This window comes from Podarcis vaucheri (assembly GCF_965113315.1).
Source record: "Podarcis vaucheri genome assembly, chromosome: 5".
Taxonomy (NCBI): domain Eukaryota; kingdom Metazoa; phylum Chordata; class Lepidosauria; order Squamata; family Lacertidae; genus Podarcis; species Podarcis vaucheri.
Window position 1 is genome coordinate 23,729,922 of NC_138763.1, and position 27,595 is coordinate 23,757,516.

General features: G+C 45.1%; 1 protein-coding gene across 1 annotated transcript in view; it reads right to left on the minus strand.

Annotated features, from left to right (window-relative positions):
- MME (membrane metalloendopeptidase) overlaps positions 1 to 25,044 on the minus strand; it is a 71,890-nt gene extending 46,846 nt beyond the window's left edge. The window contains exons 1-3 of the mRNA XM_082224707.1: positions 24,795 to 25,044; positions 14,206 to 14,375; positions 10,789 to 10,824 (exon numbers count right to left, since the gene is read on the minus strand). Coding sequence (XP_082080833.1) covers positions 10,789 to 10,824; positions 14,206 to 14,365 — 196 coding nt within the window. The 5' untranslated portion in view covers positions 14,366 to 14,375; positions 24,795 to 25,044. The remainder of the gene's footprint in view (positions 1 to 10,788; positions 10,825 to 14,205; positions 14,376 to 24,794) is intronic.
- Positions 25,045 to 27,595: the final 2,551 nt, after the last annotated feature.

Consider the following 27,595-nt stretch of genomic DNA (forward strand, 5'->3'; position numbering starts at 1 on the left):
TCATTGTTTGCAGGACACTTACATGTCTTTCTGTTAATCATTCCTTCACCCCACACTTTTCAGTCTATTGCTTTGTCACTCTCCAAACTGGGAAACAATGTTTCCTTCATTGAAATAAGTGGATTTGCTGTTTTGGGGCAACAGAATGCTTTAATCCACTTTACTTGTGCAAAACTAATGTTTCAGTACAGTGGTACCTCGTGTTACGGACGTGATCTGTTCCGGAAGCCCACCCGTAACGTGAAATGCCCACAACCCGAAGAGCTGCGTCTGCGCAGGCGCGCAGTGTGATTTGTCACTTCTGTGCACGCGCAAAGCATGATTTAGCACTCATTCTGGTACTTCCAGGTTGTCGCGGGATGTAACGCGGAAAGACGCAACACGAGGTATGACTGTATATGATTGAATTTGTTCTACAAACAGTCTGGAGCAGGCTTCCTCAACCTCGGCCCTCCAGATGTTTTGAGACTACAATTCCCAGCATCCCTGGCAACTGGTACTGCTAGCTGGGGATCATGGGAGTTGTAGGCCCAAAACATCTGGAAGGCTGAGGTTGAGGAAGCCTGGTCTGGAGGATTCCAGCTGGGGATGCAGGTAATGAGTAACCTGCATATACTTGTAATTATAAAGAAAACCTTTGTTAATGAAGTGCCCATCTTCACAAAAGCAGTGCTTGAGTACCAAGATAACAGGAGTGAACATTGCGAGTTTGTAGAGGTGCTCAAAAGACAAAGCAATTGGAAGCTCCAGGAAATGTATGCTTGACTCTGAATTCTGCCAGTGGCTTGAATCGTTTCATACAGAAGTTAAATTCCCCACATAAACTTGCCCATAGACCAAGATTATATTCAGAATCAGTCTCCAGAGGTTAAGTAATGGTTGTAGAACAGTGTGCCAACCATACCATTAGGCAAAGTGAGGCGGCTGATTTTTGAGTGTTGTGAAAGGGCAGCATATTGTTACTTGCTTAATTTATTACTGTTGTATTTTTACTACAAGGAAGATATTATCGGAGGAATTTCTGCCAAAAAACAAACAAACCTTAGCTGGCCTTCAGTAGTGTGCACCTGAAGGAGAAACCATTTATATAGTAAAGCGCCTTGTCATCTTTGGGTGAAGGGTGGTATAGAAATTAAGCAAGCAAGCAAGCAAGCAAACAAACAAACAAACAAACTGCTCACTCCAGCCATGGAAACAAAGTCTCCTGGTTTATCTTGTACATTGGGTGCATACACACCATACTTTAAAGCACATCTCCCCCCACCCACCCAAAAAGAACCATGGGAACTGAAGTTTTTAAGGGATGCTGCAAATTGCAGTCCTGTGGGGGTGAACTACAGTTCCCAGGATATATATTTTTTTGGGGGGGAATGTGCTTTAAATGTATGGTGTATACACAACCCTCCTCTTGCATCTCTTCTGGTACCAGGCAAATATTCTTTCTTTCTCTCAGTTCATTTAAACTGTAGGAAATCTTACAGGTTTTATTCCGCTCCTTGGTTTTGCATTTTTTTTCCTTTCTTGATTGCCTTACTGTTTTACACATGAACCCATTTGAAATTATACACTGAACAATTTTTATGGTTTCCTAGTTTACCCATTTATTAATGCTTGGGAAATCCTAGAAACATACTAGGCAAGGGGTCTGTCACTCTCGCACCTCTGGGTTGCTGCACAGCATTGCCTGTAGAAAACTAATTTATTTTATACTATTCTCTACAGTCAAATTGTCAAGATGAGGTTCTTCCTTTTAAATTATAGTTAAGGACTCTCTTCTTTCATGGAGTGCAATGTGACTTGAATTATTTTTTGATTTTCTCTCGGGAGATGGAAAGGTATTTCAGAATGCATCTGAAGAGAGAGTAATGAGCCTTACTACCCATGGATGTCTATTTGAAGAGCTGGAATACTAGGGATTTGCTTTAAAGTAGCAAATTAAAAAGTTTGCATGGCTGGCCCTCTCTCTCTGCAAAGGATCTTTGCCTTGGTTCAGGTGTTCACCACTGTGCATTCTCAGAATGAATGGAAGGAGGAGAGTAGAGCTGAAGGAACTTCATCCATCTCCAAAATCCCCATCCTTGATGGCTCCAGCTCTGACCTTCATGCATTGAATTGGTTTGAAAGGGAGACTCTCTGAGCATTTCACAGAAAGTGTTTAGAATTTTCTGTAGGTTTGGGAACTCTGATCATGCAGGGTTTCCAGTCATGTGCAACATTCTATACATGTCCTGATGAACCCTTCACGCCCAACACAGGAAAGCTACAGTCGGTGAGGAAGGAGGCATCATGGGTAATGCTAGCATGTGAAGTCCCATTAGTACCACCATGTATTCTCAGACCAGTGCACTCCCAATTCATGTTGGAAGGAGGACAATAACTATGAAAGGGAGCCTTTTTCCAGTGGCTAACCCACTGAATTAAAAACTGCAGCAGATGGGTTCACATCTCAACTCTGAATATATAAAAAAGGTAAAGGTAAAGGGACCCCTGACAGTTAAGTCCAGTCGCGAATGACTCTGGGGTTGCAGCGCTCATCTCGCTTTACTGGCCGAGGGAGCTTGCGTTTGTCTGCAGACAGTTTTTCCAGGTCATGTGGCCGGAATGACTAAGCTGCTTCTGGCGAAACCAGAGCAGTGCACGGAAATGCCGTTTACCTTCCTGCCGGAGTGGTACCTCTTTATCTACTTGCACTTTGATGTGCTTTCGAACTGCTGGGTTGGCAGGAGCTGGGACCGAACAATGGGAGCTCACCCCGTCACGGGGATTTGAACCACCAACCTTCCGATCGGCAAGCCCATGGCTCAGTGGTTTACCCCACAGTGCCACCCGTGTCCCAACTTTGAATATAGTGGGCCACTAAAATACTTCTCGGCTCCTACCTAGGTAGGTAAAGGTAAAGGACCTCTGGATGGTTAAGTACAGTCAAAGGCAACTATGGGGTTGCGGCGCTCATCTTACTTCAGGATGAGGGAGCCAGCGTTTGTCCACAGACAGCTTTCTGGGTCATGTGGCCAGCAGGACTAAACCACTTGCAATGGAACACTGTGATGGAAACCAGAGTGCACAGAAACGCCATTTACCTTCCTGCTGCAGCAGTAACTTTTTATCTACTTGCACTGTTCTGCTTTCAAACTGCTGGGTTGGCAGGAGCTGGGGCAGAGCAACAGGAGCTCACCCCGTCGCGGGGATTTGAACTGCCAACCTTCTGATCGGCAAGCCCAAGAGGCTCAGTGGCTTAGACCACAGCACCACCTGCACCCCCTACCTACCTATCTACGCCATCACAGGTGTAGTGCACGGAACAGATAAGGTATTAGAAATACCTGCTAGAATAGTGGCTAGCCTGTTAGGACCATCAAACAAATGGAGACATTCCTACTCTCTCTCCTTTTCCTATCTAAATGCACATATAAGGTGAGGTCTGGTCCTGGCAATGAAGGTGGCTGTGCATCCACACCTGCCCAGTGATGCCGTGGGTAGGCATGTACCAATATTGTAGTGACCACTTCCTTTTTCATTCAGCTGGAGCATGTGCAGAGAGGAAAAGACATGGATAACCTAATCAAGGGGAGCAAACCCAGGCTTGTGGATGGCAGAATCTAGGATCAATCTAAATCGAAAGCAGCATGTTGGATTCTGCATTGAGAAAACACTACTTCTTAGTGCTACAAAGGAGTAAGTGCGTACACAGGCTATATCTAGGCAAATCTCTCTCATAATGATGGAGCCTACAAAGAAAATGTCCCAACAAAGAAAATGTCACTGCTGGGTAGACTTTGCAGACCACCTATTAGGCAATTTAAGTAGAGGATCAAGCACCTTCAGTCTAGCATCCACATTTGGTTAGCTAATAGCTATGCCTTCTATTTCATCCAAGTTACAAAGACTTCTATCTTAAGTACAACAACAGAAAAACCTGTGGTGGAGGGTTCTGCGGATGAGACAGCTGCAGACAGATGGCTTATGAGCTTTATGGTTGACGTTGCCAAGATGTTAATTCTGTGAGACCACAACAAATAACACTGAGGGAGGTATTTTAAGGCAGGCATGGTTTTTTGGGTGGTCCCCCCCCCCACTTCTTCTTCCATGACGAACATGGATTCCTCCCAAATAAGATATAAGGGTGGGAGTCAAAGGAAGATATGCTTGGCAATGTCAAAGGTGAGAAGAAAGATGTCTGTGAAAAGACGTTCAGATCTGAGGAGTAGGAAGTGGGCGGGCACAGTTTCAATCACAGAAAATCCAATCAGAAATGGTCAAGGCAACAGCTGGAGGTCAAAACGTAAATCTGCAGATATGCCTGCATGAACGCCATACATTTAAAGCACATTATTTCTCCCAGCTGGTTAAGGGTGCTGGGAATTGTAGCTCAATGAGGTGGACACTCTCCAGCAGTTAGCAGCTGGACAGGAGACTGAGCAGGCAAACAGGTTATCCTTTGCACTCAAGGGTGGCTTTCCCTCTGAAATTTTGCCTGCATTTGCATCTATACGTATAAATCATCATATGAAAAATCTATGCAAATTTGTGCCATAGGCTTAAGCCCTGAGTTCTTTAAGCAGGATCCCAGCAGCCTCGCGGAGGTGCAGAGAAGGCAAGCTGCCTATGTCAGAGGTGTAGAACCTCTCGATTTCATCCCTCCGCCCCCCCAAAAAATTGACATCAGGACAAAACAAAAAACAGGAGGATGTGGGGTGTGGGTGTGTAAGAGAGAGAGAAGCATGCCTCTTCAATAACTTTCTAATTTATCTCTACTAACTGTCATACTTCTCGATAAACTACCCAAGAGCTTCAAATATCTCTTTCTCAGTTTTCAATTACTCAGCACAGAACAACATTGTCCAATCCCTCTACGGCATATGGCTTGGGGTTATTTTAAAATAGTAAACAGAAAGGGGGGGGAACACACAATTCCTGTGTTATAGAGCTTCCTTCCAGGAGAATTGGTTCCAAGAATGACAGCCACAAATAGAGTGATCCTGAGACACTCCCAAAGTCCAGCTGAGGCACATGGCAATAAGTGTGGGATGATGGGAGAAGGAAAATTGAGGACAGAAAGGAAATCAGCCCCTAACAGCTTAAGCAACACATTTAATCAATCCGTTCTCACTGTTTGCCTTCTCATTATTTTTGTGCCACCCCCTCCTTTTTCTCCCAGGAAGGAAAGAAAAACAGCCCATGGTGGGAACGAATAAGTCTCATGAATTTAGCTTGGCTGTGATTAGTAGCATCCCAGAAGGCTGCACAGACACCATGCATCACTGGCAGAGGAAGAGGAGTGTGGGAGGGAGCGCACCACCCCCGGCAGCGCGATCCAAGCAGGGTGCCACTGCGGCTGTTTCCCCGCCCACGCTGGGCGCCCCGCCCCCGCAGGCAGCACGCCACACGCCAGGATGTGCTCCGCGCCCCCAGGACAAGCACCAGCCCTGCACCCGCCTGCTCTCCGCCCCCCAGTGCTGAAGTATGAAGCTCCGCCACTGCCATGCATTGCAGCCAATTGCCAATGGGCACTTGGCATAGTGCGGCACAGTAGTGCAGGCAACCTGCTGCACCTAGTGCTGTTCCCGCATGCTGCTGAGCTCCTAATGTATGTATTTCTGCATCCCTGGGAACCCCCTAAGTACCACTCCTGTATTTTTGAGTTGCCTAGCTTCACTTCCAGACTGAAAAGCACTTGAGTTTGCTCTTGAAACAAAATACATGAATCTTAACCAGTGGAACAGTCACTCCCATCTGCAGCCCAATAGTATTCAAAGAGGCTATTAGAAATGTAAGCTGATTTTTTTTATATAAAAAAAAATCCAATTTAAACCCCCATAATTGCAGAAGGAGAAGAACATGGATCACAATCTGAAATCCTGGTATTATTCGCCATTGTCGGGTTTTTCATATATTACTTAGCAAATGCTGTGGTTCTTCACAACATTGAATTTATCCAATTCTTTGTAGATTGCTTCACTTTGCACTGGTTCCAGGAAAATGGAATCTGTGATATGAGCTTGCTGAATGCCTCTAGATTATCACTGCAAGCTGTAACCAGTTTAATGGAGTACTGTGCTGGAAATGTCTTTTAAAACAAAAAACCAAACAAAAAACCCCATCAATTAACGAGAGAGGAAATTGCATTCAAAAATTATTGTTATGAATTTGGGAGAGGGTGGTGGTGGAAGAAGGCTGTATGTGAGCTCCTTCTAACCCGGGGGTCGGCAACCTGCGGCTCCAGAGCCGCATGCGGCTCTTTAAAGCCTTTGCTGCGGCTCCGGGGCGGTGGCGAGGGGAGGAGGCGAGGGGCGGAGGTGACCAGCCTGCCGCCCGGCGGGCGGGGCGCCGTAAAGAAGAGCGCCCCCCTCGCCAGGCAGACATCCGCAGCGTGGGGAGCCTTGCCGGACTTCCCGGCAAGGCTCCCCACGCTGCGGATAGCAGCCTGCCGCCCCACAGGCATCGGCCAGCCCCACAAGCTTGGGGGACAGCAGGGAGGCGAAGCGCCGCCATCCCGCTGTTCCTCGACCTGGTTCGGTTTCCCCGACCTGCTTTTGGGGGGGAAATAAAGGGAAATTTTTCCCCCTTTATTTCCCCCCCCAAAAACTAGGTGCGTCCTATGGGACGGAGCGTCCTATGGGGCGAAAAATACGGTATTTTTATAATGACGAATGCCTCATTATTAATTATTATTTACATCAGGCACTGATTATGATTTATGGTACACTGGGGCCCTGATTAATTTTCTATGGCATTTTGGGGCATTGATTATTGGGCATAGCAAGTCGCGGTCGCGTGGAATTTGTGCTTTGTGACCGTTTGAAGTGGGGTTTTTTTCTTGGGAGGCTGGGCGGCACGAAGAGAGGGATTATTTTTATAATGATGAGGATGACATTGGGCCCTCATTATTAATTATTATTTACATCAGGCACTGATTATGATTTATGGTTCACTGGGGCCCTGGTTAATTTTCTTTGGCATTTTGTGGCATTGATTATGCAGTCGCGGTCGCGTGGAATTCCGCGTGGAGTTAGTTGCCTGAAGCCCCTTTTTAGTTGCTTGAAGCCCCTTTTTAAACTTAAGCAGGTGAAAGTTTGGTGAATTGCTGCCAAGGAGTGTGGTGGAGTCTCCTTCTTTGGAGGTCTTTAAGCAGAGGCTTGACAACCATATGTCAGGAGTGCTTTGATGGTGTTTCCTGCTTGGCAGGGGGTTGGACTCGATGGCCCTTGTGGTCTCTTCCACATATGTATGTGAGCAGGTCTTCTCCAACATGAACTATATTAAAAACAAGCACCGATCACGCCTCACAGATGACAGCTTGCAAGCCTGTGTGAAAATGAAGGTGACGTCTTACAGCCCTGATGTGCAGACACTGAGCACTGAGGTTCAGGAGCAAAAGTCCCATTAACCTGGTTACCTGGTTGTAAATTAAATATTTTAATTAGCTATTAATTTGTCCTTTTTTCTTGAGATTGACAGCTGACTGCACGATCCTGTATATATAGCATTAAGGCCAGAAACAATATATGTAGTGTTATATTTGTTTTAAATGTTGCAATGTTTTTGCGGCTCCCAGTTGTTGTTGTTTTTTCGGAAACGGGTCCAAGTGGCTCTTTTTGTCTTAAAGGTTGCAGACCCCTGTTCTAACCCCTGGATTCAGCAAGTATAAGCCAGGCTAGCTTCCTGTATTGAGGAGATAGCCTGGGTGATGGGCCATTAAGGGAAACAAAGAAAAGGAACAAGGCAGAGGGATGAGGCAGAATTTAGAGCCGAGATTCAGTGACAGTGACCCTAGAAGTAAAGAAGCAAGCTGTAGAGTGAGTCAGAGAAACTTTTGAGAGCAATGTCTGATTTCTGTTGGAATCCAGTGCTCTGCTTATGGAGGAGGCAAGACCGTCTTGGGGTATAATGCTGGGAACCGCTCCATTGTAGGCTTGGGTTGCATATACAGTGGTACCTCGGGTTACATACGCTTCAGGTTACAGACTCCGCTAACCCAGAAATATTACCTCGGGTTAAGAACTTTGCTTCAGGATGAGAACAGAAATTGTGCTCAGGTGGCACGGCGGCAGTGGGAGGCCCCATTAGCTAAAGTGGTGCTTCAGGTTAAGAACAGTTTCAGGTTAAGAATGGGTCTCTGGAATGAATTAAGTACTTAACCCGAGGTACCACTGTATGTGTAAACAAACCATATATCATAAAGACACCACAGTTTACATGGTGTCCCTTTTCCATGAACCCTGGGTGAATGCCTTGAACCCCTGGAATCTTGGACAGACTGGGGTTGCAGTGGTGTGCAACATTATTAAAGGGGAGAAAAAATGTTGGCAAAGTTCTCGTGACTGGGGTTCAGGCTATTTGTTTCTCTTTCCTTGATTTTTTAGGCAGCTGAAGGGAGTTTGTGATGAGTTTCCTTTATTTCACCCTACAAAGTATCTTGGCAGTGGTCTGCACTCGGCAGCCTTCCTTGGTGCCACAGTTTAATTGAAAACCCTGAGCAAGACACATCAGGAGAGACATCTCTTCCCATGAGGAATTTTCAGATCAGGAAGCACAGAGTGGCTGTGAAGTCCTAAAGCGTGGGTAGGCAAACTAAGGCCCAGGGGCCGAATCCGGCCCAATCGCCTTCTAAATCCGGCCCGCAGATGGTCCGGGAATCAGCGTGTTTTTACATGAGTAGAATGTGTCCTTTTATTTAAAATGCATCTCTGGGTTATTTGTGGGGCATAGGAATCCATTCATTTCCCCCCAAAAAATATAGCCCTCCCCCACAAGCTCTGAGAGACAGTGGACCGGCCCCCTTCTGAAAAAGTTTGCTGACCCCTGTCCTAAAGAAACTTTCGCAATCATTTACCTATTGATCAGTTGTTTACACAGCTGAAAAGGTTCAAATAGTTTGTATCCCTGATAGAGATTAATTTAGGTTAAACAGTAGCCTAGTTTATCAGATAGATTAGCTCCCCTAATAAGCAAAATAATCATAATACCTACATCAACTATGTCCCATTGACTCATGGAAACCTGATAGTGTGACCTTGTATAGTCAAGATCCAGCTTTGCTGTCGCAGTTCAGATTAAAATGTATTAATCATCAGTGGTTCTTTTGACCCCATGCAGACCCATCTGACTACTGTAATTTGCTCTACGCGGGGCTGCCTGTGAAACTGTCCCAGAATCTCCAGCGAGTGCAGAATGCTGCAGCAAGGCTCCTCAAGGGGTCCCTGCCATGGGAGCATATTCACCCAGTGCTTTACCAGTTGCACTGGATCCCGGTGGAGTATCGGGTCAGGTTTAAGGTTCTGGTTTTGACCTTTAAAGCCTCTGTGGCCTAGGGCCCTCGTATTTACAGGACTGCCTCTCCTGGTATGTCCCGCAGAGGACCTTAAGATCCATGAATAATCATAGTTTAGAGGTCCGGGCCCTAAGGAAGTTAGATTATCCTCCACCAGGGCCAGGGCCTTCTCAGTGATGGCTCCAACCTGGTGGAATGCTCTGTCCCATGAGACCAGGGCCCTGCAGGATTTAACTTCCTTCCGCAGGGCCTGTAAGACAGAACTATTCCACCTGGCTTTCAATTTGAACTTAGTCTGATCTTTTATTTCCCTTCCTTCCCCCCCTCCCCTTTTTATGAAGGCAACCCGCTCTGGGATCCCACAGCTAATTCTCCCCTGGTCTCCTCACTGGCCCAAAGAGGACTAATTTAGCAAGCTAGCCCTGGTGATCATCTAATGTTTATTGGATAGATTTTCCCCCTAAACTGTTTTTTTATTTTATTGTTATTCACGTTTTATACTGTATTTTATGCTGTTTTTTTGTAGCATCAATTAAGTGTTTTAAATTTGTTGTTAGCTGCCCTGAGCCCAGTTTTCTGAACCGGGAAGGGCGGGGTATAAATAAAAAAATATTATTTATTATCATGGATATAAAACTATGTGGTATAAAAATGGACATCAGCCACATTTGGCAACATTATCAGCTCTGCTTGGAGTTGCATGTTTCTAGTAACATCTCATCACAAGGTTCTGTATTTGCTGAAGTCTGCTCAGAGTATGTGCCATCCCCATCCATATTATGCAAAATGTGTAGTGTTTTGAATTTTCTTTAATAAATTACAGGTGCAAAGAGTGACAGAATGGGCTCCAGGTTCTTCAAGTGACCACAGCAAGCAAGGAGGAGAGTTTTATCTCTTCCTTCCCAGACAAATTCCACACACAAAAACTTCCCAAACCCACAGCTTTAGAGACAATTCTCATTGGTACCAATTAATAAAATGAACAAATGATCTGGAGACATAGCTGTATGTATGGTACTCAATTTGTGACCCTGTACCCTGTGCTAACCTGATGTTTCTCAAGCCACACCAAATTAATCCATCAATGTTTTGTGTGTGAAGAAAGCACCAATGCCTGATTTAGAAAAATCTCCACCCTGTTAGCTCCTAGCAATCCATTATCTCCAGTATGACCACCTCTCCCCATATAAACCAACCCAGACCCTCAGATCATCCTCTGAGGCCCTTCTTAGTGTGTCTCCTCAACTAAATAAGATCTTATAGATGTATTGTGCTGCTCTCTACTGTACGGCAGCTTGAGAGGGTTTTCACAGCCTAGAAACATTCTAAATAAATAAACCGTATCTCAGTTTTAAAAGCAGTTTGCTATATTGAATGGAAGTGGAAGGTGGGGAAGGCAGTAATTCAAGAAATGCAAACCCAGAGCCCGTTTTATTCATATCCCCAAGATACATTACTTTCAGGAAAACAAGTTGAAATGTTACAGTAAAAAGAAAAAAAAGCTTTGTAAATCTTACCTGATTTTATACAATCTGAAGTTTTGCAAACACCATCTGCGGGGGGGGGGAATAAACACATTTATATTGTTATTAAAACCCTTAATAAACTTAAAAAAACCTCTTAACAACTTGGGACCAGTTTACCTAACAGATCACCTTACCCCATACTTGGCCATTCGACCGCTTCAGTTGGCGGAGTTGGCACTATTGCCAATTCAATTGGCACTTGGATTGGCAGAATTGGTGCCACATAATACCTGTTCCGCATTTGTAAGAACCTGATTGTTTAGTGTAGCAGCACCTGCACTTTGGCAACTCCCAGCCTATCGATAGCAACCAGACTGTATTATTTTCGGTGCCTGCTAGAGACATTCTAGATTAGACAAGCCTACTCAGATGCTTAGAAATGCTGGTATGAATTTTAATCTGTTTTAGTGTTTTAACTTCTTGTATGTTTAAAAATACTGTTGCATCCCCCTCCCCAATTTTATGGTTTTCTCTTCTGGGGGTGCCATGGAGTGCCCGGGACAGGCAGTCAGGTTGTGTATCCACAGCAGAGGAGAAATGACCACTGGGAGGAGCACAGAGAGAAGAAACGCCCTGGTGCTTCTGCATCAGCACAACCAGACGCCTTCATCTGCCCCAGCTGCAACAAAACATGTCTCTCTTGCATCGGTTTCTACAGCCACAGCAAGCACTGCAACCTTCCAACAGTTTGACCTCACCCCCAAAGGCACACTCCTCCACTGTCTTGGAGACAGACGGACACCAGCTCTACCTTGGGAGGGCAACTGCCTTCATAGATGGTGATTTAGAAGGCAGTTAATAAACCAATGTCAATAATAATAATAATAATAATTTAATTAACTAACCCCCCTTCACCATAAGGTCCCAGGGCAGGTCACACCAATTTTAAAATAACAATATTTTAACAGTTTATCCATTTGGGACAAGCAACTTACAAGGAACGGGAACGGAAAACATCTTAGGAAAATTTGGCTCGGCTGTCCCAAAGTCTTGAGCTTCATTTTGCTTGGCGTAACCTTGAACATTTCCCAAGTTATGGTAAATTGTTGATTTATTTTTTATTTTTATTTTTGTATGAGAAAAGGAGAGATGGAAACCTGAATGAATTCTGCTGCTGATTCCATCTGGTCTTGTGGATTATAAATTGAGATTTGAATAGAAACTGCAAAAAGGGAATCACTTTGACATATGCAGTAGTAAAAGCAGAAATGATAATGTAAGACTGAGCTTTGGTTTTACTAATTGTGTACATTTTTCTCTTGTACATTTTTGATGATCGTTTATGGCTTTCACGGGAAGAGCTGCTGTTCTTTTTTTTTAACAGCTGTGTGCAGGATGGAGAGTTTGGAGTGTTTGGGGTGGACAGGAAAGGTCCATTGGGGTGAGAATGTCCCTGGACATGTTCCTTAGTAGCCAGTGACAAAGTGACATGCCTTCTGTTAGGGAAATTACAGCTAAATGGCCATGGGAGGCTAGGAGGTGATTGGAGAAGATGAGTCATCCTTATTCCACTCTCCCTCTATCTATGAGGAAGTGGCAATCGAGGTGTGAGTGGAAAGCAACAGAGACCAGGCAGAGCTTCAAAGAATCATATAATGTAAGAGTTGGACGGGACCCTGAGGGCTCTGCAATCTTGCTCACAGTAGGTGGGCTCGAACCACCAACCTTCTAGTTAACTGCATCACTGGGGAATGCTTTTGAGTGAGTAACAGAGAAAAAGAGAGAGAGGCAAGGACATCCCATGCTCTGGGACATACTGTTTGTGTGTATTGTCTCTCTATGATGATCTGATATTGGGCAATGAGTTTTCCTGATGGAATGCATAAAGAGAGGGCCACCATCTATGATCAACTCGTATATTTGCAAATATACAAATACAACATGAATACTCGTTACAATCTGGCATAAGCCTCCAGTGACTCCTTCCGAAGGAAGCTTATCAGTGCTTGGAAAAATAGGACAAGCATGTAAGTCAGCAAATTCGTTTTCTACAATGCTGTCCAGGGTTGTAAAGACTGCAGAGAGAATAATTGGGTGCACTCTTCCCACCTTAGATTAAATCTATGCTGTCAGGTGCCATAAGAAAACGGCAGAGATAGCGCGGGCTAGTACGCACCCCGGAAATTATCTCTTTCAGCCTCTGCCTTCTGGAAGAAGGTATAGGGTTATAAAGGCCAGGACTAGCTGCCTGAGAAACAGTTTCTACGCAAATGCAATTTTGGTTCTAAACGCAGCATAAGGGGTCTCTATAGTATAGTGTATTTTAAAATGGGGTTTCAGAGTTGTTAGGGGGTTTTGAATATTTTATGTAGTTTTTCAATTTCATTGTTCTGCATGACAATAAAAATATCGTATATATATATATACCTTTTAGGCTGATCACGGGCTCCTGAAACGATCTCGGAGAAGCCAGTCCCAAACAAAGGTCTGTCGAACCGTTTTAGGCATATAGTTATTACACTAAAAGCACAACACAGCTTTTTAAAGTCAACTTGCTTCCCCCAAAAAGGGCATTGGCTCCTTATCATAGAATCATAGAGTTGGAAGAGACCACAAGGGCCATCGAGTCCAACCCCCTGCCAAGCAGGAAACACCATCAGAGCACTCCTGACATATGGTTGTCAAGTCTCTGCTTAAAGACCTCCAAAGTAGGAGACTCCACCACACTCCTTGGCAGCAAATTCCACTGTCAAACAGCTCTTACTGTCAGGAGACACTGTTTAGGTAGAATCTTTTTTCTTGTAGTTTGGATCCATTGCTCCGTGTCCGCTTCTCTGGAGCAGCAGAAAACAACCTTTCTCCCTCCTCTATGTGACATCCTTTTATATATTTGAACATGGTTATCATATCACCCCTTAACCTCCTCTTCTCCAGGCTAAACATGCCCAGCTCCTTTAGCCGTTCCTCATAAGGCATCGTTTCCAGGCCTTTGACCATTTTGGTTGCCCTCCTCTGGACACGTTCCAGTTTGTCAGTGTCCTTCTTGAACTGTGGAGCCCAGAACTGGACACAGTACTCCAGGTGAGGTCTGACCAGAGCAGAATACAGTGGCACTATTACTTCCCTTGATCTAGATGCTATACTCCTATTGATGCAGCCCAGAATTGCATTCGCTTTTTTAGCTGCCGCGTCACACTGTTGGCTCATGTCAAGTTTGTGGTCAACTAAGACTCCTAGATCCTTTTCACATGTACTGCTCTCAATCCTTCTAAATACAAAAGCTAAAACATCCAGCAACATCCCAGCTAACAAGTTCAGATGTGCTTAAAAGCATCTTACCAGGGTATTTTAATCAACCCCTTTTCAAGGTGATGAAATTTTGTGTTTTTTCCTCCCCCCCCCCTTGAACTTCAGGTTCTTAAAAGAAATTTTGCCACAAAAGTAGTAGCTTGATTCACTTCTACTCACCATCATGGGTTGCATACAGAATGATCATGGTGATAGCTATGATAGCAAGGAGAGCAACGACAACAGCAAGCCCAATTTCCAGTGGACTCCATCGCAGTTTTTTCTTTTCTTTTGCAAGGTTCATTTCAGTTATATCCATCTGACTTTCTGACTTGCCCATAACCTAGAGTCTGGGACGAAGAAAGAGAACAAAGAGCAGTGACTGAAATGCTTAAAGCATGGAAACTTCCAAGTTCCTTTTACCTAAGACCCCTTTTTTGTTCCAGTAGGGAAGAGGAAGTATTGGTGTTTTTTTAAAGAAGAAAAGTTAAAATACATCTGTTAGTCATGACGGCAAAAAAAAAAAATGACAGTCCAATTGACATTTTGCCACTTACAATCTACAGAACAATGTCGTCCTTACACACACGAAGAACAGCTAAAAAATGGAATGGAAACAAAGGAACACTTGGTTTTATTGCTAACATATCTACTTTAATTGCACTCCTCTGCCACAAGAGTTCACAGGCAAGCGAAATGCAGCCCGTACTCATTGAATAAAAATTAACCTAACCTTTCAATCTTTGATCCTTTGCCAATGATCCAAAGTGTTCCATTTTGCCTCTCTGGCATTTTTCAAGTCATTTCAACAATTAATGACTGAAGAATTTATGACTCCTAAAGTAGCTGAGGGAGGGAACATCTTCTTCCCTCTGAACTCAAGTCTGGCAAATGGCATTGTATGGGTGGGTGCGTGGGAGCGAACGTCCAACACTGCAGCATGCCCTCCCAGTGTCCTGATTTTCCAGGGACAGTCCTGGAATTATGAAACCATGCCCGGCTTCTGATTTAATCCTAGAATGTTCCCATTTCCCCTGCCGGTGTTGCTGGGAGGAGGCCGAACTAGCGCTTGCCCTGAGTGGCAGTTGTCTCTCCATGGTTGTTGCTGCTGGCCTCCTCCCTTTGGGCAGCTCACAGCGGCTGCTGGAGAGTGGACAAGGAGGAGGACAGGCTGCAGCCACTGCGACCCAGCTCCGTGTGACGCACTGGCTCTGAGGGGCAAGGAAAGTGCAGAGCCACCCTGGCCAGGGAAGAAAACGGGAGCAGAGCAGAGCAGGGCACAAGGAGACTTGATTTTTTGTATTTAAAATTGCTTTGTGCGTCCGCATCTAATCTTGCCCATTTCCAACGTTTTGTGATGGCCTGGGATTTGGGCTCGGACTTGGAACCAGAGGAGTCTCAGTCTGCACCAGATCCTTTGCCTCAGGCATCATCTGAACCAAGTCTGGCTCCAGATGCGGGGATTACCTCGTTTCCTTCAGCTGGGCCATCACTTACAGCTGCTCCACTACCGGTTTGGTCAGGGGAGGCTGAGGCGGCCCCTGGGTCTAGTAACCCATTGACATCTCCCAAACTGCAGAGACTAAGGTCTGAGAGAAGGAGAGACCTGAGTACTCGCAGGAGGAGTGCTCACCTTTGGGTGAAACAGGGAGGTGAGTCACCGGGGATCAGGACTGGCTGTTACCCCGACAAAGATAAAAGGCTGTCGGGCCCTGCCCCAAGTTGTGGGAGCAACATTGCTGTATGCTAGATCCTGCCTGAGATCCTGTACCTGTCCTTGCCTGGTGTCCTGCCTTGTATCCTGCCTTGGCCCTGTCAGACTGACTCCCCGCAGAACCTTCGGATTCTGGACCGGTCCTGGACCACATTTCACAGGTTGCCCCTGGGCCCAGAACACATTTATTTATTGGTGTGTGTTTTACTTTTTGTAACTCTACCAAAGAATTATAAGATAAAATTGGGACTGAGGGGTTTTCTCAGGACGGTGGAAGGTGTGTGTGCTGTGTCCCAGTGGTGAAGTGGAAATGGTGGAGACCACCTCCCCCTCCTGAACCTTCCAGAGAAGAGGAAAACAGTATAGATTTACAGGAGTGGTTTGAGGAAGGTCATGGCTCAGAGGCAGACAAAGAGCAGAGTTGGGAAATAATTGGAAAGGAAGTGAGGGAAGCAGAGCCTGAGCAGTTGTCTGACACGTTATCACTAGAAAGCATTCCAGTCCTCTCTTCTCACAGAATCTGGCAGGCATTGAAAGTAGGAGAGCAAAGGGCTTGTAGGCAAATGGCCCTGAGCGGCCACTGTAAGGTGGATGGTGTTGGTGATTTACTCAGAGCAACACCATTACTCCAAGAGGCAGCATTTCTCAGCCTCTCTCCGTGAATATTGAATAAAACACATTGGTCACAGCTTCATTGTCTGTCTGTTCCTGGCCACCTGCCCTGGGGGGATCAGATTTCCTGACGCCTGACAGTGTGCAAAAATGGGGGGGGGGGGTCAAGGAGGGTCAGTTGATGAGTGAATTCATTTCAGGAATGTTGGAGGGTATGCAGCAGAGAACCCCCATATCTGCTGTCATATGCCCTTCATTCTACACGTTGTTAAAGCAATGCCTCCACTGATGCCATCACAAAAAGACAGGCTTCACTGGGGTGATGTGCACTCATGAGGAAGAATGACTAGTCAGGCTTCCTACGATGCAATGGCCTCACAGCAGATCCATCTGAATATGTAGAACAGACAACACTCCAGTGCTGCTTGTTATTGTTGAGGTCAGTTGCATTGTAAACTTTTGAATGGACAAAGCAATAAATGCATCTATATTATATATGAGTTTAGGGTGGGGGGAAATAGGCTGTACGCAGAGAACCTCCTAAACCCCCGGATCTAGCAAGTGTTACAATATAAGCTTCCTGTTGCTACTAACATGAGTTTGACCAAGCAGCAGGAGGCAGTGGAAGACAGGAGTGCCTGGCGTACTCTGGTCCTTGGGGCCACGAAGGGTCGGATACGACTAAACGACTAAACAACAACAAAGCTTCCTGTTGAGGTGATCGCCTGGGTGATGAGCCATTAAGGGAACAAAGGAAGTGGATCTGTGGGAAATGGCAAATGGGAGGGTTGCCTGATACAGTGGTACCTCGGGTTAAAAATGCTTCAGGTTACAGACTCCGCTAACTCGGAAGTAGTACCTCAGGTTAAGAACTTTACTTCAGGATGAGAACAGAAATCGCACGGTGGCAGCATGGCGGCAGGAGGCCCCATTGGCTAAAGGGGTACTTCAGGTTAAGAACAGTTTCAGGTTAAGAACACACCTCCAGAACAAATTAAGTTCTTAACCAGAGGTACCACTGTAGTTAGAAAAAGGCAAAGGCAAAAATTGAGAGTTGTAGTGAGGTGCGCCAGAAGATATGCAGCAAATTGGAGAGAGAACATTGTTTGATTTCTGTTTGACTCCAAAGCTGTGGCTATGGGTGAAATAAGCCCCTCTTGGGGTGATAATGCTGTGAACCCCTCCATGCTCAGGTTGTCTATATGTGTAAATAAAAAATATATCATAAAGACACCACAGTCTTCACTGTGCCCTCATTCCCAAAAGAAACATAAACTTGCGGTAACCGCCTAGAACCCCTGAAATCTCGTAGCACTTGGAGATTGGGGTGGTGTGCAACACTACACACACACACACACACACACACACACACACACACACAAGCTCACTGAAAATGATGAATGTGCGAAAAATAAGGGAGAATAAAATTAAAAGCAATAAAACCGGTATCAAAAACATCACTTCAAAATCAGCAACAGCTGAATACAGCAAAAACTGCACCGTCCAGCACTACCCCAAGGTAAATCCTGTTGAATTCAGTGGGGTAAGTGGGACTATGATTGCTTGGAAGAAACAGAAAAGATCTCTGAACTTCTCATGATGCTCAGCTGGGTATGCTTCCCCCCTTTGGATTTTGTATTTATCCAAAATAAGCTGCAGAGGCTGCAGTCTTGAGTGAAGGGCCCACTGATAACTGAGGAGAGCGGGGAGAGAAGAGGGAGATTAATGTCGGGCAAGTTTTTGTTGGTTGGTTTGTTGCCAGAGGCATTCAAAATCACTCCTCCTCCACTCCCAAACTGCTTTTTTTTTTCCATGTGAAGGAAAACATAAGGACTCTCATATCATTTTCTGCTCATCTCATTGCTGCCCCTGCCATTATCCTAACGTACCTAACGTTTCTGAAAAAACATCATTTCATGCACCGGTTCAGCCCACCCAATAGCCCCTCCAGCTTTTCCTCTCTTCACAACTTGTCCATGCCCTGACTGCTGCTTTAATGTTGCATGGCAGCATTTAAAAGCTGGCATTCCTTTTTAACCGTACGGTGATTTTTATGAGCCTTTTTATTGTGTGTGAAATATTCCAGCCACATGAATGGCTCACGAAAGCTCACATGTTGAAAATATACTAATTGCCGGCACTCTGAGGGGTCCCGATGAGCGACAGTGACTTTTGGAGGTCTATGTGCATTGGTTCCCATTCTGTGAAAGCAGGAGGGGGGAGTGCAGTTGAGCAGCGATACATCACTGGCCTCCCAAAAACAGCATCTCTGCTGCTCACTGAGATGGTGTGGGGATGGGATAGGGCAGGGGTGAGGGTGAGTGGAGGCTGCCCTGGCAGAGCCAATCAGATTCTCCCTCCACTGTGCCTGCACAGACCCAGTCTCACCACTCCCATGCCCTGCCCCATCCTAGTAAATGATAATTCTGCCACTGTGTCAGAGTCCTGCCTGTCACCACCCCTGCCAGACTGTCTTCTACTGGGCATGAGGAATTTTTTATCTTCGGTCCGATTTTGTCCAGTGTGATCTAGTCACATGAATTCAGCCTCAATTATTCCAGGACCAAAATGACCTCGTTACACATGGTAAATGTATCTTTATGCACATGAGCAGTGAGGACCATTCTTCTAAAATTTCGCAGTCTGAAGTAAAGTACTGTCTTGTGACCCCTTCAGGGAAGTGTATAACTTAGTTAAGTCTACAGAATTCTCATAAACAGCATTCATTTAGTGCAGCCGCTGTTTAGCTAAGGAACTTGGATGAATCAGAAGAGGTGAATCCAATGAAGTCATCCCATCAGCACAATGCAACTCCTTCTCCTCTTTGCATGCATCCCCTGCACCCCCTCAAATCTGCTCCAGAGAGTTGGACAGGGGAGAGGGCACTAGAGGCATGTGGGGAGAAGAAGAGAAGTCCCATTACACAGGTAGAAATCCATGAGCTTACAGGATGACTTTATTAGACACCCCCCCCCCCATTAATTGGTGACAGAAAGCAGGAATGTGATGGGATTCTAAATGCCCAGATTCTAGTGACCACATAATATCTAAGAAGGTGAATTGGAACATGCAGTATCTGAGTCAAAGTTGGGTCACCCTAATTTGCAATGTATGGATAATCATAGCAACCTGCTTTACAGCAGTTGCTGTCAAGGATTACTGAATGTATGTGAAGCACTTTGCACACCCCAAACAACTGCCTAAATCAGCTTTCTCTATGCTGGTGCCCTCTTAGTTTTGGGCTGCAGATCCAATCATTGCTGACCGCTGGCTGGAGTTGATTGTGATTGTGGTCCAATATGTCTGGAAGGCACCAGTTGGAGGAAGCTGACATAAATTCAAAGTGTGGTGGGTAAATTATTTAATCCCATAACCTCAGATAAGTTTGCCATCAAGGCATATGTGGGGATCATTTACAAGACTAGTGACAATTCAGTTTTTAAAAGGTAGCCCATGTGGTTAGAAGGAAGAAACACCTTTTACATTTTCTTATTTCTCGATTATGATAAGCCATAACAATAGAATTGCTTCAAAAGGTAATCAAGTGTGCCCTTGAATCTCAACCTAACAGATCAGATGTTCACTTTTAAAATCTCTTCACTGACAAAGTAGCTGAAACTTTAGGCAACTGATCTCCCAGTTAAAGCATGAAGATTTAAGGCTTAAAATGGTTCTTGTGTATGCATACTCACCCGGGAGTAAGCCCCACTGAACTCAAGAACTCGTAAATCTGAGCACACATGTATAGGATTGCGTTGCAAGACGGCCAAACCCGTCCTTATCATACGCCAGTCAAGCAGAAAGTTCAATCTTAAACTTTGTAGTCCTTAAACTTTGTAGGTTCATGAAGTCAAAATTAGAAAATGCCTCAGCTTCTTAGTTTGGTGAGTGCTTTAATGTTCCTAAATTGCAATTTATTAGCACACCAAGAATCACCTGCTTTGACATGCAAATGTGCTTTGTGAAGACAGCGTAACTTCCCCAAGGGAGATAGTCTTTATTATACTGCTGCTGGAGTGTTTCCATTATTTAAAGGCATCCCACTGATTTGTTCTTACCTGCAGCTTTTTAAGAAAACAAGCGAACACTATAGGCCACCTAGCAAAGGTCTATTTATGTGATCATTCATTTATACCACCAAGACCTGGGCATAATTAAAGCAGACAGGAGCTTAGGTATTAGAGTTCTGTTCTATTTCTCCTAGGGCTTCAATGATCCTCCCCGAGTTGCCCTCGAAAGTGTAGACAAAACAGGCAGCTGCAATTATTATGTTTGGCAGCAATGGAAATTAACAATCTGAGCTTCAGTTTTCATTTTCAGTCCACCTGCTTCAATCTGACTTCTTGGAGCGGCCTACATGTTCTTCTTTGAAATATGCCAGACCAGGTGATATGGACTTGCGAGGCGGTGGGGGACAACACTATTCCTTTTGGTTAATTGGTTTAGAAATGCATTTCCTTAGCAATGGATGATTCCAAACACTGCATTGGCAGTTGAGGCTGAAGTTGGCTCCTGCTTCCTAGTTCCTTACTCAGTCCAGGTGCCTTGTGGGATCTTTTTTTTTGGGGGGGGAGGCTAAGGAGTTAACCCTATACAAATCTGGGATGGGGTCCTTAAGATGGTTGGATGGCACCTTGTACGCCTCCTTCTGGCAACTCCTGCAGCTAAGATGGTACCAAACGTATTGCTCTACTTTCCTTTGGAACACATCAGTGGAACCTTGTTGTCTGGGCAGCCCAGGACCTCCATATATGTTAGCTTGCTCCCTTAGAAGGTCACTTGGGTGCTGCTAACACAGCAATTTGATTTCACTCACGGAGGTGTACTCCATTGTCTCTTGAGGCAGATAGATGCCAACAAACTCAATCAAGGCATGTGGAACCAGCCAGAAGAAAGCACAGTGGTCCCTTGGTTTTCAAACGCCTTGATACGCAAACAACCTGGAACCCAAACACTGCAAACCTGGAAGTGTTCTGGTTTGTGAATTTTTTTTTGGAAGCTGAATGGGCTACATTTTTAGTGTTATGCTTCCGATTTGAGTGCTACACTTCTGTTTTGAGTGTTATGCTGAGGTCTGTCTGTTTTTGCTATTTATTTTGTGTTTTTGTTTTTGCGGCTCTTTTTGTTTTGTTTTTCTGACTATGTGGAACCCAGTTCAGCTACTGATTGATTGATTGTGTGACTGCAGTGCATTGTTTATTGCTTTCATTTTATGGCTCAGTGGCCTCATTAGATAGTAAAATTCATGTTAAATGGCTGTTTTAGGGGTTGTTTTTAAAAGTCTGGAATGGATGAATCCATTTCGCATTACTGTCTAAGGGAAAGAGTGCCTTGGTTTTGGAACGCTTTGGTTTTGGAACAGACTTCCGAAACGGATTAAGTTTGAGAACCAAGGTACCACTGTATGTGCTTCTCTGCTCCCTGTTGTTGTTTAGTCATCCCTGCCAGCAGGACACTCTCCATTATAAGATGCCAAGAATCATGTCTGGCTGCAAGTGGGAAGCAATTGCAGCCTCGTGTTTATTACCCAAATAAGACATTTACAATGTTTCTGCATACATAAAACTTATTTCAAGTTTCAAGCTGAGGTCAAACATTTAAAGGTAGCATAAACTGTGTAATATGCTTCTGGGAAAATCCCATTTGTTTGAATAGCTTGTGTATACAAAAATGTACCTGGGGTGTGCATTCATACATTTCAGAGTTTATGAAAATGCATTTATTCTGGCCACATATTGACATGTATTGAAGACATATATAGCAGATAGGTGTGTGGGTTTCATTTCAGAGAAAACGTTTTTGCAGGAAAGTGGTGTCTCAATGTGAAATTGACATGAAATTGGCATACAATGGTATCTAACCAAAACGGAAACTTTCTAAGACAATTAAGGTCATGGCATGAATTGTTACAAAAAAGTTGAAAAAAAACTCCTTCCATTGAGAAAGGGTATGGCTACTGGGAGAGTTGAAATGGTGACAGATTCAGATTGCAGTCCTTGGTCATCAATTGACTTGTCAAACAGGAATCTAAGGTGGTTCTCACCTTTCAATTTAAATGCATGGAAGCAAGTCTTCCTGCATCTAAGGTGCAAACATTGACTGAATGTAACAACTTCTGAGAGAAGACCTGTGAACTGTGACACCTTAGGAGACACAATTAGTTTGGAGTGTTCTCATTCAGCAAATACATTGGTATCTGAAAATAAGAGGCATTTCTGGTTTGGTGTCCTGGTGTTATTCATAAATGGGGGGGGGGGAGATGATGATTTAGTAAAACAGGCCAGCGACTTTCTGAAATAAAACACCATCCCTTGATAGAAAGTTATGTGGCAACTTTTCAAAGAAGCAAAGATAATTGCATACACCTACAGTTCCCATAGAGTTTGCTAGAGGACATATTTGAATTTGTTACTGATAAAAACAGATAATGCATTCACAGCAACACTTCCCTGTTCCTGGATTTCAGATTTTATTCATTTCAGCGTTCTCCTGAAAGCTTATCTGCAGAGTGAACCACTAACAAGACTGGGTAAAAAGATGTCAAGACTTCTGGGGGCCAATTACTACTGTTTCAGTAACATCTTCCATGCATTCAAATATGATACCCAACAAGAACAATATAAATGGCAAGGCAATAAATTGCAAAAATGAGAAAGAGAACGAGAGGTTTCTTGGTGGGGAAATTAAAACATCGGCTTGTGGGGTTCTGCCAGGGCAAATCTAAACATCAAGGGTAAGGGAGATGGATAAAGTATTCTAAACACACACTAGTAAACTCTGGTGATTAGATATTTCAGGAACCACAACAATCTATTGTTCTCTTTGTAAATAGCTGTGTGACTGAGCACGTTTCATATTTCCTTAAAAGCCACAATAAAGGTTGCAATTGTAATTCTATAAAATGCTTCAAAGAATAGGATTCAAGTGATGCAACAAGCAGTGAAATGTTTGTGGGTGGGGGGAGATTTGAAAAAGTTATGTTAAACAGCCCATATGTTGTTGCTGTTATAAAAAGATTTAGTACTGAGTTAATGAAGCAATTTTTAAAAAATTAGTAATGCTTATTTTCTAAGTAGTACATGGTTGCTTTTAAAAATTGGCAACAGTTAAACATTTATAATAAAAGTATGAAAAACAAAGTTTCATTATTGATGAAGAGTAACTTCATGATTATAAATAATTCCAGGATCTGCTGCTGGTTCAGATTCTTATGTCACACTTACAGGACAGTGCCTGTTGATTCTAGGTTAACCAAGAATCTATCAGCTTGGCGTTCTGCACTAGATATCAGCACGACATATGAGAAGTTCCACTTTGCACATAAAATAGCCACTGGAATTGTATGTGTAAATCTAACCCTTTGCTGCATTTTAACCAAACTTGAGTTTAACCGAACCCACACAAGCCTGCTTCGGAAGAGAAGTGAATATGTAATTTTACTCCTATGAGCAACTGCACAGCAAGGTGAGAGAGCTCATCCTGCTCTCTGGGACAAACAGAGCAATCACACTCTTCCAAAACTCTCCCAACAACTTGGAGCCAATAGGACAATAGAGGCTGGACAGCCAAAGTTTCATGCTTACAGAAATATAACAATGTACAAAGCAAACAGTGCTGTTCTCTCCCCGCATAGAGCGTTTTAGAGCTTATTTTAACTGGCTCTGAAACAATGAAGTTTAAAACGTGTACACTGCAGTTAATTTACTGATGCTGTTGGAAAAATGTAAAAAAGAAGGAGGTATCAATGAAATGAAAGCCTTGAATTTAGTTCTCTGCTTGCTCTTAAGGCTCGGGATGAAACGCACGCTATTAAAAATACACGGAAACCAAGTTTGGAAGGTAAGCTAGATGCTATGAGTCTACCTCTGAGGCAACATGCATGCTGAAGTTAATCAGAATCAGGTCGCTACTAAACAGCCGAAGGAAAACATGGGGTGCTTTGAGAAGCTACCTAAGTTGGTGGAAACAATGCCTTTTATCTGCACCCTCCCAAAAGAGAGAAACGCCTAGAGGCTCCAGTGTGCTAAGAAGAGACCCCTTTTCTGCTCTCAAATCCCAGAGGGCGTGGGGGGGCTGATTGTGACTGCAAAGATGCAGCCCACGGAGAAAGGGGGGATATATGGGGCACTCAACACATGCTCAGAGGTACCCTTCTCCATTCTTGGCACTGCACAGTGATGAAAGGGCTGAGATTGGCTCGAATGAAGCCCAATACCTGCCCGGCTCCTCTCCTGCTTTCCCTCCTCTGCAGAGAAGCTGCGCTCAGATTTACTGGACAAGTGATGCCCCGCTCTTCATGCTGGGACTGCCCTCTTTCCCATCCCTCTCTACCCCCTCGTCTTTCTCTAGTCAGGATCCCGCTTCTGGGTTTCACCATCTGTACCCAGCCACTCCCCTGTTTCACGGCTCGCCAACTCTACCTCTCCGGTCTCTCTAGACTTACCGAGCTGTTCCTGGGAGAAGTTCGGGGCTGATGTAAATAGACACATCACCGACCGATGGAGAGAAGAAAGCGCAAGCGGAGGGGGAAGAGAGAGAGAGGCGCCGCCGTGGGAAGACCCAGGAAGGAGGAGGAGGAGGAAGAGAAGAAGTCAGCCGGCAGGAGCCTCCAGGGAAGCGGCGGCGCTCAGGTCCGCGAGACGGGATGGAGGGGCGGAGAGGGGGCGGCGGCAGGCGCTGCGCTCCCGGCGCTCCCCCTGGACTCAGGCGGCGGGTCGTGCGAAGAGCCACCCAGGCATTGCCAAGGCAGCCGAGGATCAGAGAGAGAGAGATTGGAGAGAGTGGGTTTTACTCTTCCCTTGCAGGAGAGAGAGGGGGGGGCAGGCAGGGGCGAGCTGCGCTGGCTGGTTGCGATCCAGCCTCTCCGCTGTTCCTGGGGACTTTCAAAAGGTCTTGCCTCTTATCCCGATTTCTAAGCAGAGACTGGGCTGGGGGCAGGAAAAACGCACAACTCCTCCTCCTCTCTCTCCCTCTCCCTCTCCCTCTGTCTTTGGGGAAACCCAGATGAGGCCGGGAGGGAAGCTTTGGTTCCTATCCCCACAAGATTAGTCAGGCCCTCCAAGAAAAAGAGGGACCCAACGGGTCATAGAAACCAACTCCTAGGAGCCAAGAGGTCTTCACCCCACTCCCATAAAATATATGAGCGGGTTGCACCCCGCCCCCGCCCAGTTGATAGGCATTGCCATGCACCACATCATGTGATCGATTATGTAGGGTGGAGCATACCTGTAACCCCCCCCACCAAAAATATTTTATTTAAGTTGGCACCCCTGCCACAGGTAGTCTGAACTCCAGTTTGGCTTTGCTCCTATGGCCTGTGAAGAATGGGAGATGCCCTCACCTTAACAGGCAGGCAAGACTTTGTCCATACATATGGGGTGAAGGACAATAGCTCAGTGGTATAGCGCACCTGGTTCAAGGACTAATCCTCAGCATCTCCAGGTAGGGCTGGGAGAGGACCACATTTGAAGTGGACACGGAGCAATGGATCCAAACTACAAGAAAGAAGATTCCACCTAAACATTAGGAAGAACTTCCTGACAGTAAGAGCTGTTCGACAGTGGAATTTGCTGCCAAGGAGTGTGGTGGAGTCTCCTACTTTGGAGGTCTTTAAGCAGAGGCTTGACAACCATATGTCAGGAGTGCTCTGATGGTGTTTCCTGCTTGGCAGGGGGTTGGACTCGATGGCCCTTGTGGTCTCTTCCAACTCTATGATTCTATGATTCTATGATTCTATGAAGTCCTGGAGAGGTTCCATCAGTGAATGTAGACAGTACACTTACTAGGTGGACCAATGGTATGAGGCCTCTTCCCCTTGCTTCTGATGCAAATGGGGAGAGCTCTGCTGGGAGCCTGCTTGAAGTCCACTTTTTGGGAAAGCATAGTTTACAAACAACTGTCCTATTTTATTTTTTAAAGAATTGGGTTGGTTGTGCTGAGTTGGCTAACTCACAAAGGATCTTCCTCAAAGGCTCCACCAGATCTATCATGGGTAGGTGAAATATGGTGTGGCCAAATGTTAGCCCACCAAACCACTATGGAGGACTACAGTGAACCCAAGGTGAAGTGATGGTGATCTTTCACTTGGTTATAACTGGATTTTGGGTGGTTTTTCTTCCTCTTATGGGCACACACTAATTTTTCTTTCTTATTGTGGTATAAGTTTCCATGCATTTTGTGCACATCTGTGAAATTTATTTGCCACAGATTGAATTTATTGCGTTTCATGGTATTTCTGCCCCACTGTTAACATTTTCTCCCTACATCTCTCTGTTGATCTCTCTCTGTAACTAGAAGGCCTTGCTGGTCATTCCACAGCTGGCAGATTGCCATCGAGTGTCGATGGATAAGTGCCACTTTTGCAGTGCCACTGACCCTCTGAAACACCCTCCAATAGGTTCATCTGAGGATAATGGGGCTTCCTTCCACATAAATCCTACAGTGTCAACTCCCATTGAGCACACAAAGAGCCCTGCTTTGATCAGGCCAATGGTCCATTTAAGACCAGCATCCTGTACTCACAGTGGCCAACATGTGGGAAACCTGCAAGCTGAACATGAAGGCAATAGCACTCTGCCTGCCTGCGATTCACAGCAACTGATATTCTGAGACACAATGCCTCTGACAGTGGAGGTAGAACAAAGCTGTTGAGGCTGGGTAAACACTAATTGTTAACTCATTTGCATGTAGTTTCCCCCAGTTTTAACCTATAAAGCCCTAAACGGCCTAGGACCCTCATACCTATGGGACCGCCTCTCCTGGTATGCCCCACAGAAGACCTTATGGTCTGCAAATTACAACATCCTAAAGATTCTGGGCCCCAGACTGGCCTCGACCAGAGCCAGGGCCTTTTTGGTCATGGCCCCGGCCTGGTGGAACGCTCTCTCACAAGAGTCTAGGGCCCTGCGGGATTTGACATCTTTCCGCAGGGTCTGCAAGACGGAGCTGTTCCGCCAGGCCTTTGGTCAGGGTTCAGTCTGACTCATTTTCTCCTTGTATAAGAACAAGCACGAAGGAGGTTCCCAGCCTGCTCTCAGGTGCTTATAATATCAGTGGAAACAGTTGGTAACACCAGCCAGTATGGTGTAGTGGTTAAGAGCGGTAGTCTCGTTATCTGGGGAACCGGGTTTGCGTCTCCGCTCCTCCACATGCAGCTGCTGGGTGACCTTGGGCCAGTCGCATTTCTTTGAAGTCTCTCAGCCCCACTCACCTCACAGAGTGTTTGTTGTGGGGGAGGAAGGGAAA